Raw genomic sequence first — 11,023 nt, forward strand, 5'->3', positions numbered from 1 at the left:
TTGAATTAGGTAGTGCATGCTTCTTGCATGTCAGTGACATAATTCAGCTTTGCTGTGTAGGTTTCTGAGACAAGCCTCATGCCTCATCCCTTGCTTGCCCCCCCCCCCCACGGGATAAAAACAGTCAGCAGTTACCCAAATTTGTCTCTAACATTAACCAGAACATAAAGCTTCCTTGTTAGGCATTGAGTAAAGAGAAACAAGGCAATTTTTTATCTAAGCAAATCTAGATTACATACTGTCCTTATAACAAATCAGGGCTTTAGGCTTGTAAGTTTGAGGTAAGTATTTGGAACATGGCAAGTCAAAATTTGTGAAATAAAGCATTGATCAGAGCAAGGGTTAGGTGCAAGTGAAAGCTTTCAGTGAAAGCAATCTGGGTTGTCCTGTGGATAGTGTTGGCTGGTGTCTGTTAGCACTGGTAGAGCAGAAGACAGGGAGCCCAAACAAGAGGAGGACCCAAAGCCACAGGCAGGTGGAGCCAAATAATTCTGGCTTTCTCACCACATTCCTTCCTGCTGAGTTACACAAGGGCATCACAATGGAGGAGGAGGAAGCTGAAAGCCAGGACCATCCTTTGGGCTGGTTGTAAGAAGACAGGCAGGTGGGGGGCTGGCTGAGGGCAGGCTTAGGTTGTTGGGGCAATGCCCTGTTCACTATAACAGGCCAGCCCCTATGGGTCATAAGGAACAATTGTGAGTAGATTTAATTTGTTCTTTCTGGAATGCATTTCTTCTACAAAATAGTAATGGCAGCATTGTCTGTTTCTGGTTCCCTGCCTCTTATCATCCCATCAACCCACCCTCCTTTGCCTGAATTGAATGAGCAATAGGCCCTGCATTGCCGTACTGACTTGTAGGGGGAAGGAAGCCAAGTGCTGGTTGCTTCTTACTCCCAAGCTGTCTTGAGCAGGGTTCCTTGGACATGACAGTTGGGCAGAAGTGATAGGATTTTATGCTCCAAAAACTGGTAAGAGAAATACTTCAGATCGCATAGACTAAAGCTGACTTCATTCAGAGACACCTCATCACTCTGAATCTCCTGGATTGTTATTTAAAAAAACAAAAAAAAAGCTCTTCCACTTATCACAGGAAAAATCCATAAATATTAACCAGTGCCAGCTGTCAAAGTGTCCAGGTTTTCTCTCTCTGGTTTTGTACCTACCATTAAGATTGGTACGACTCTTTTTGGTGGACTCTTTTTGTTTGCTTTTAATGCCAGGCAGGTTTTGGATTGCTCTAGTGAGCTGTCTGGATTAGCAGTTGCTAACTCCCAGGAGAATAAAATGTGCTTTCTCTGCTTTTTGTTGTTGCGTGCATGGAGTTTTGTGGCTAAGGAGTCAAGGGCATCTGCTCAAGCTTCGCATCTTGGAAGGCCCAAACCAAACCCAGTTTATTGCTCAGAAGGCCTGGAGGCAATGGAATCTTGCCACAAAAGACCAGGAAGGTAGTCTTGTCATGGGAGGAAGAAAGAGACAGGTACTGTACCCATAAATGGAAATAAGCAGGCCACTAGTTTATTGAAGGAGCTTGGCATAATGTACAAGCAAAGCCAGCATCAAAGGCCCTCAGTATGAGATGATCACAGAAAGTAACATGGATGGCTAGCTGTGAGGACCCCTGGCACCACTAAGGGCCAGGCCTACTATTAGGTAGAATGGGGGTGGCATTTTTGTCAGGATCACAGCTAGGGAGTCAAATGTTAAATCTATCTGCATGTGCTGTATCCCTGATTAAAATTGGCCCCATGCTTTGTTTTTGTTTTAACCATTGATACACTTGCAAGCTACACAAGTACCTCTACTTACAAACGCAATCTGTTTCAGGGTGCCGTTCGCACCCGGAAAGTCCATAAGTAGAGCACCGCTACTGCGGGTGCACGAAGCATGATAGAGCGCTTTTGCGCATGCGCAAAGCACGCAGATTGCTTTTGCGCATGCAGCGAACCCGGAAGTTAACACTTTCGGGTTTGCCGCATTTGTAACCTGAAAAGCCGCAACGTGAAGCAAACATAAGACAAGGCATGACTGCATTGTGTTCTTTTTTACCCTCAGTTTCCTTGGGTGGCCTCAGGGATAAATTTGGGAGGCGAAAGAGATGTCATCATCTTTTGCGTATCTCTTTTTTCTTCTCACAAGCTCTTGATTTAAGACATGAAAATGAGCAGGCAAGTCTTCAAGTTACAGGCGTGTTTTTCTCTTGGGTGGAGTAAATAGAAATCCTTGTGGTTGGGCTATGCGGTTGTGTAGCTAGCCTGCTTTTCTTGGCACTTTTAATTAAACATTATAAGATGAGAGAAACTTTGCTCTGAGGCACATTTGTGCTACAAAATATGGCTTAAGGAATTGGAAGGGGACGGCGACTAGAAAAGCATCAAGAGCTTTGGAAGTACAAATAATAAACAGATCTTAATTCACCTGCTTCCTGAATTGGAATTCTTCTGTTATCAGTAAAGACATCAGCCTGGGCAATGCCTGGGAACAGGTTGTCTTTCTGTGTTACTTTTACTCCAGCCAAAGAGTTTGTGAAAAAGCAGCCACTTGGACTCCTTTGAACAATATTTTGGTTTATAGATTCCTCTCTGTTTGCAACAAACAGCTGCAAAAGCCTTTGGGAGGCAGAGACAAGAGAAGGCATCAGAAGAGGGAGGGGAGGAAAGAGGGACAGAGGCCAGTGTTGCCTGTGGCACCCCGAGCATCATTCAAGGCACACACTGGTTCAAAACCCCTGTCCTGACTATCACATGCTTCTGGAGAGATAACCTTCATGCCTGGAGGTGTGGATTTTCCTGTCTGTTTGCCACATGCAGCCCTCCAGTCTTCCCTGCCTGGCTCTCGGGGTTCTCCCCAGGCCACACCTCTTACCCTTCTGGACCCATGTCCTCCTCTGGTGCTATTGCCTGACTGGCATGCATCTTTGAATAGTGATAGTGCCTCTTGCTTATTTACATGAAGATGGATGTGGTCCGGAACAGCAAACTCGGCAAAAGGCTACAACATGTAAATGAGGGAGACCCGTAGCTCAGTGGTAGAGCATCTGCCTTGCACCCAGAAGGTCTCAAGTTCCATCCCTGGTGGCATCTCCAGGAAGGGCTGGGAGAGACTCTTGCCCCAAACCCTGGAAAGCCGCTGGCAGTCAGTGTAGACAAGACTGAGCAAGATATACCAACGGTCCGACTCAGTGTAAGGCAGCTTCCTATGTTTCTATGCATAGGCAAGGTTTGGATTACACAGAGCAACAGGCACAAAGAAGATATAGATGGATGCAACAGACCCCCTGCACCTTCCTTTTGAAGGATGGGGTGTCCACAGCACAGCAAGCAGATGGAGTCCCACGACTGGGCAAGCAAGCAGGGCACTCCTTTGAGTGGGCTGGGCTTGTGAGGTCGACTTTGCACTAATGCTGGCATGTCCGAGGCCTTGGAGATAGAGGTGGTGTCAGCTCCAATTCAGCATCTGATTTACTCTCAGTCGCCTTCTCCAAAGGAAGAGGCTCCACATTGACAGGAGGAGGCATCAGAGGCAGTTCTGCAGCAGGAGGTTTCTGACTAGGAGTGTCCAATATCCCAGGGCAGATCACTCCTCTGTCAAGGGTCCTCCATCTTTCCATTCCCCAAACTCTGCTCTCTGCTCTCTCTGCTTTTCTCCCATTGCTCCTCTGAGTTCGACCACACACCCCATGACATCTCCATGGGGCTCAGGACCACAAAGAGAAGCAGAATGGTGGACTAGCCCAGTGGTCTTCAACTGGGGAGATCGGGACCCACTACCAGTTGATTGATACCTGATCCAAGGTGGGCGCTGTAACAGCACTACTACCACCCTACAAAGATATGAAAGCAATGGGTGCCCAAATGCATGCTTTGGTTCAAGTTGGTGGGTCCAGGTAAGGGAAGGATGAAGACAGACCTTGACCTGGCCACCCAGCAAGGTAATGATGAGCTTTCTACTGAGTCACATGGACTCCATTTCAGAATGTCCCACAGTGTGCTGCAGAGAGCCTCGCCTCCCGAAATAATAAAAAACCTCTCTTAAAAGAGAGAGTAAAAAAGCAACAAGGAGAATCTGAAAGTTCAGAAGCATTAATGGGAAAGGGATCTCCCTGGAGTCCCTATGCCAACAGAGGCCGGAGAACTGGGTTTTATTTATTTATGTGCAGCCGCTGGCATGTTTGTCCTCCCTACGCCCCTACCCTTTTGGACATGTTTATGAGCAGGCAGGGTTGCACTTGGCACGGATCCTGCTGCTCTCCGAGGCAAAACAGAGCCGGGGCCAACAGAACAGCCTCCTGCACACCCACAAACCCAAACAAATGGAGCAGTATCTCATCTGAAGCCAAAGAGCCCCGGGGATTCAAAAAAATCTATTTCATTGCACGCTCTTCATTGGGGCATGCATTTTTTGATTGGGAGACAAACCCTTTCTGCAGCTTCACGTGGAATCTCCTTTATCAACCATCTTTTTGAAGGTTACAAAGAAGTTAAGGAGTTCATATTCAACGTAGTAGGGGGGAAGTTAATATACCGAGGTATGAAACTGGAAGTTCAAACCTTGTCTCATCAGCCAGGACTTACCTGGCTGATTCCCCTCCAGCAAGTCTGTGACAAATATAATTGTTACTCGGAGATTTTTTCCTTCAGATGCATCTTACAATTTATAGCCAGTCCTTGGCTGTTAACCCGGATCCCCGGAGTGAAGGCCATGTAGAGAAAAGGGGTTCTATTCCTGAGAAACAGGACACAAATTATCTTAGCAGGAATGAAATCTCTGAGACCAAGCTTTCGGTGGGGTGGGGTCACCCTGTTAGAAGCAAGAAGCGGTTGTGTTTGTGTTACCATTTACTGTGACTCCAGCATGCCTCCCACCCCTGATATTTTTAAGCCGGGTTCACATGACGACGTTAGCCACAATCCATCTGTGCCCCATAGCCTTAAGGGAAATGCTCCTCCTCAATGTGTTTTTCTTGAAACAAGCTCCCATCATATTTGGTGTTTTTTATTTTTGTTTTTTAATATAATTTTCATTAAATTTTCCAAATAAACAAAGCAAATTACATTTCATCATATATTCACCCTTCTCAATCCTTTCGCTCTGCCGAGCTTATGACTTCCCTCCCTCCCACCATCAGGCTTTGTTTCTCACTCTCAATCTCGCAGTTCCTTTTTAATATCCGATTTGAAAGCAGAAACCATAGAATTACATTTAAAAGCTGCATCAGAAAATACTAGGGAGGACATTTTAATGATAGAATCACAGAATTGTAGCGTTGGAGGGGATGCCAAGGGTCATTTAGCCCAACCCCCTGCAATACAGGATTCTCAGTGAGAGCATCCATGACATAAGGCCACCTAACCTCTGCTTAAAAACCTCCAAAGAAGGAGAGCCCACAGCCTCCCAAAGGAGAGCGTTCCACTGTCGAACAGCTCTTGCTGTCAGAAAATTCTTCCAGATGTTTAGTTGGAAAATCCTTTATTGTAACTTGAAGCCATTGGTTCGAGTCCTACCCTCCAGAATTCCCCTGTGCAATGGACACTTCAGGCTGCTCTTACAAATGCGCAGATCAAAGCTTCACTCAGTGCAGGGAAAGAAACCATCTGGTGAAGGTATCTCTGCCCCTGTCTTGGGGGACTCCCAATAATCTTTCAACGTCTCTCCATAGGGAAAACTGTCTATTATCCCTACTCTCTGCTTCCTGTTTCTAAACCAGTTACAGTATTGATCTAAAAGAAGACCTCTCCTCTTATTCCATCACTGCTAAGTGATCCAAGGAGTCTTTGCATACTTTTGACAAATTCCCTCAGCAATGTCAAGTGGATAACCTCTATCGAGATCATGGGTAGGCAAACTAAGACCCTTCTCAATCTGGCCCATGGACAGTCCAGGAATCAGCGTGTTTTTACATGAGTAGAATGTGTGCTTTTATTTAAAATGCATCTCTGGTTTATTTGTGGGGCGTAGGAATTCGTTCACCCCCCCCCCAATATAGTCCAGCCGCCCACAAGGTCTGAGGGACAGTGGACTGGCCCCTTGCTGAAAAAGTTTGCTGACCCCTGATTTAGATGCTTGTTGACCCTCTCAAAGAACTTTAACAGGCTGGTGAGACAAGGCTTAACCTTACAGAAACCATGCTGGTTCTGCTTCAGCAAGACTTGTTCTCCTGTATATGCTTGGCGGTTTTTAATTTGACAATGTTTAATACCAGCTTTCCTGGAATAGATGTTAAGCTCACTTCCTGGTAAGTGGCAGTGAGGCTGTTGCTGCATCTGTGCCCCATGACATGAGCTGCTCTTGAGCTCCTCTCCTCATTTGTACGAGAAACTAGTTGGCTTGCCTTCTGTGACCTTCAAATTCACACATATAACTTTATGCCAATGTTTGTCTACAGGCTCACACCCGAATCTTTTAAGGACCTGGCCACAGGTTCATAGGTCCCCCATCCCTCCTAAAAGGAATACTGGGACAATAGGTATGAAGCATACAGTAATTGGAGCTCCTACATGAACTCCTAGTATGAACTACATCGGAACTCCTAGTATGCCAATCTGAGTGTTTTGCTATTGGATTGACCCTCCTTAAATTTCCTAGCAGGTTCATTAACACAGGAGAATTTAAAGAGCTGCTAACTCAGAGCAGATATTTTGACCATGTTAGGCCTCTCCTTTCACAAGCATCTAAGCCCTGTGAAACCAAAGTACAAAGCACAAAAGATCAAAGTCCTGACCTGCTTAATGATGTAGCCAGGCGAAATCAAGGCAGGCCCAAGAGGGATATTAGTAACCTTCACAGCAAAGAGTCTTAACACAGAATAGATCGATTTCCAGCTGTTGGGAGAGGAAGGTTTGCTGAATACGAAGAATGACTGCTGGAAACAGCTGTTGGATACTACCGGGTGATGGGGGGTGGGAGAGAGAGTAGAAAAAGGAGCACCATTAATTGGACCAACTTTTAGTAAAACCATGCACAAGGTTATGAATGCCATCACTGTGGACTTGAGACCAGTGTACGGCTAAAGAGCATTAATGTGTGGGAGTGCAGCTCTGGTACTTTTTTCATAGCAGGAGGGCTGGCATCACTTGTTGAAGTATTTGCCAGTGTTGTATGTTTGGGAATGACCTACATTTTTGGGACCCTGAAGCTCAAAATGTTATGGGGGCCCCTTCACAACCAGCAATGAGGTTTGGGTCACCCCTGTTACCTTCTTCAATGGGGTTTTTCCATGACAGATCACCACATTTAATCAACTAACTACTACATCTCAGATTTTGATTAAAATGGCAGTCCTGGATTATCTCACCTGTCAAAGCCTGGATGATGCTCAGTGTCCCTTCCACCTCTACCATTTCTGGGTTTTCTAGCAACATCCACCCAGTTTAATCAGTGGAGAGCCTTCCTGCAATGTCATTTTCTGGAGACCAAATGCAGAAAGAATCTAAGCACTGTTCAGCAGAACAGCCAACTTACCAACTTACCTTTGCAGCACCTGCACTACCGACTGTCAGACTTTGTAGTTGTCAACATAGGTACCACCAGAAATTAACCTATTTGAGCTGTGTGACTCAAATTTGGTTTACTAGCCCCTCTCTCTAAGCAATGAGGATTAAAGTCGCTTCAGAGGCCCCTCAAGGGTTCAGGGCCCTGAATCTTAAGCTCCTTTAGTTTCATAAAACAGGATCTGCGCATGGGATGGCCTGGCACATGAGCTCTTTTTTAGGCAGGCTCAGCCCAGACCCAGGAATATCCAGTGAACCTCATGACTTATGAGGCATGCAAACCCAGACCTGCGCAGTCAAAGTCTCACAGGCGAACGCCTGTACCACCTTTGCCCCAATCATGCATTTCTTGATTCTCCTTGGGGTTTAGGGTTAGGTCTGGGAATGATGAACTCCTGCACGGCACCGATGTTTGAGACTCCCAAATCCTCTCCACAGTGGATCTCCTCCTCAATGGAGGAGTTAATGGGCAGAGGAAGGACACACACACTGGTTTTAGCTCCGGATCAGTCTATGTTCTGCAGTCTGAACTGGGGACTGGTGCCAACCCGCAGATAAGATCAGCCAGCCCTTCACCCAACAGAAAAAAAGCTCCTCATGGCCAGTGCAAAGGCACAATGTAAGAACCCTCCTTAAGGCCAACTCTAAAGAACAAAGCCTTGCTTACATTTACCGGTATATCCTGAACTTAGCCCACACCATTGACTTCAGTGGAACTTAAATGTGATTTTTTTTTCTAGTCTGGTGCAGTTAATAACCCGTATGTTCATTAAAAGTGGAATAGGCCCCTTGAGTTGTTGTACTGGAGAGAGAATCTGTTTGGCTTTAGAATTATAGAATTGTGGAGTTGGAAGGGACTCTGGGGGTCATCTAGTCCAACCTCCTGCAATGCAGGAATCTAAAGAATCTTTGCCAGTTGGCCATCCAACCTCTGTGAAGAGTCCAACGCGTTCAAAGTAGTCTGTTCCACTGTCAAACAGCTCTCACCGTCAGAAAGTTCTTCCTAATATTTAGTCCCAACTTGGCATAGGCCAAGTGTATTTTTATTGTGAATAGTTAAGTAAATGTTGGAGATCTTTATAATTTCCCTCCAACTTTCCCTACCTTTTTTCCATTTAAAAAAAACCAAATTAGGGGAAAACCCCTATTCCACACCCCACTTCCAGAATTTCTAGAATTTGTACCAGTCACCCAAAGCAGAAGAACGACCCTGCTAACATGTTACAGTCAACAGTTTTTGCTGCAGTTGCACTGGAATATGGAATATGCCTCCCTTTGATTTCTGTTGCTATTTTCGCATACACATTTCCTCCTCTTTCGGCAGTGTTTCCCCGTAATGATGACACCCTGGGGGAATAAAGTGCAGGAAATTATGAACTGTTTCTTTGCATTCCCAGCAGAAAACAAATGGAACCAGCAAGCAGTTTTGCAGCGTGTTAAAACCAAAGGCCACCAGGAAGGCCACATCCTGGCACATCAAGTTGCTGGATGACAAAGCATTCTGCACTCCCTGTGTGTGCAAAGAAAAGGGACACTTGCCCTCCCCCCCAGCACCTCTCCCCCCCCCCACTTGTCTGACAGGAAGTTGGTCGCAGCAACTCAGTTGTGTTTCTGAGCGGGACTGAGATGACTGCAATGATGGAGGAAGATGCTAGATTAAAAAACAAAAGCACGAGTGGTCTCCTGGCGCACTGTTGTGATGGATGCTGATACACACTGACAGCCACACGATAGCAGTGGTGACTGAAAACAAGAGACGTGCAATCACCATCTTTTTAATATAATCCTGGTGTAAGGAAAAGGCTCATACAGACTTTTTTCAATAAGGAAAGTGAGAAAGTCAGATACCACCTGCTTTGACGCGATGTCATATAACCTCTCCACAAACAAATCAGAGTGAATGCTTATTAAACAGCCAATGTCTAGTCTTCCTGCAAACGAAACAGGATAAATGCTCGATAAACAGGTAGTCCTGTACGACTATGACATCTTTTCTACACAGCATGTACGGTATATCCCTAAACTCTGTCTGTACTTTCAATCTGAGCCACTGTGTTTTCTAACCTTTGTCTTTGCTCTGCTTTACTGAAGATCACCGAGTCTCGTAACAAGTGGATCATAATACAATAACCTTAATGTTATATGGAGGGTATTAAAAACAAATCTGCCTTTATTTTGTGACATCTGAGCTTCAGCACATTTCCTCCTTTAATAAACTGCTCTTCAAACGTTGCCTCTTGCATGTCTCCAGCACAGTTAGGTGGCTTGAGTTTCAGCTTTTGACAGCAGGAAAAGCAATACATTTGTAGTAATAACCACAAATGGACCTTCCTTATTGAAAATGTCAACTTTCTCTAATGAGAGCAGAGAGACTTGGGCAGTTCAAAGATGATTTAGATTTCAAACACCAATTCCAGAATCTTTAACTTCTCTCCCACAACGTCACTCCCTTCTGAGCCATTAGTGTGTGCATTCAAAACACATTGGAAATTCAAAGTCAGAGCAAGGCGACAAGGATGGTTCCTACCTAGCGGGGCGGCAAGGAGAAGCCACTTTCTCAATAATGTGGAGCTAGTGATTTTCTGTATTTCTGAGATGGAAAGGAAAACTCTCTCTCTCCATTCTGCTCACTACAGACTCCCCCCAATCAAAGAGAGTTTGCAAACTATGATTAAAGTGTCTTGTTGGTTTATTTGCGGAAGTTAGACTAAATACACAACCCAATAATACTGATGATATTCATCTGATATGTTACGGTTATGACTGTTTGGGTTATTCTTTTTCTTCTTCTTGCACTGTCTTTGAATTAAAACTTTGTCTACCTGAAGATGCCAAGGATTCTGCATGTGCTCTGAACCACAGCCCTTCCTCAAAGACAGGGGTCGGCAAGGTTTACCTTCCCTGGGCCAGTTCACTCCAGCGGAGATCCGTTCGTGGGCCTGATCAGCCGTGGGTGCGTGCTCAGAGGCATTTTCCGGCATCGCGAAAGCAAGTCCCTGCACCGTGCTGCACCAGTTTAGCGCAGCACGCGGGGACTCGCCAAGCGGGCGGCTCGGTTGGGGGGCGGCTCATGGGCCGGTTAAATGACCCCTGTGGGCTGCTTGTGGCCCATAGGCCTTAGGTTGCCGACCCCTGCCCAAAGAGAACTACTTGTTGCCCATGACTACGATCAGATTCTGCATGCGATTTGGGTATCGTGGCAGAACTAGGAGGGAGGGAAGAAGCTTTTTTCTTTTTCACACAATGCAGTCCTTTTTTTCAATATCTCCCCTCCACAAAGTCTCCCTAGTTTATACAGGCTAAACATTACCAAACTCTGGAGGGATTACAAAGGATCAGAAAGACTTTAATAGCGCTGCTGATTGGAGTTGATGTATTTATTCAGCATTTTTCCCTTTGCTGCTGAAAGGCTACAGAGTTACTTTAGGTAACAATAATGGGAATTGGTGGAGCCCCATTCACATCCTATTTAAACTTGAAGGACTTAGACTTAAACAGATTTGCTCCTGTTGAAATCAAGAGGAATACATCACGT

The 11,023-nt window shown here is 45.5% G+C and overlaps 1 protein-coding gene across 1 annotated transcript in view; it reads left to right on the forward strand.

Annotated features, from left to right (window-relative positions):
- MTPAP (mitochondrial poly(A) polymerase) overlaps positions 1-9,720 on the forward strand; it is a 31,819-nt gene extending 22,099 nt beyond the window's left edge. The window contains exon 9 of the mRNA XM_088653416.1: positions 8,889-9,720. Within this exon, the coding sequence (XP_088509542.1) occupies positions 8,889-9,113 (225 nt within the window). The 3' untranslated portion in view covers positions 9,114-9,720. The remainder of the gene's footprint in view (positions 1-8,888) is intronic.
- Positions 9,721-11,023: the final 1,303 nt, after the last annotated feature.

The sequence above is a fragment of the Zootoca vivipara genome, chromosome 11 (genome assembly GCF_965207765.1).
Source record: "Zootoca vivipara chromosome 11, rZooViv2.hap1.1, whole genome shotgun sequence".
NCBI lineage: Eukaryota > Metazoa > Chordata > Lepidosauria > Squamata > Lacertidae > Zootoca > Zootoca vivipara.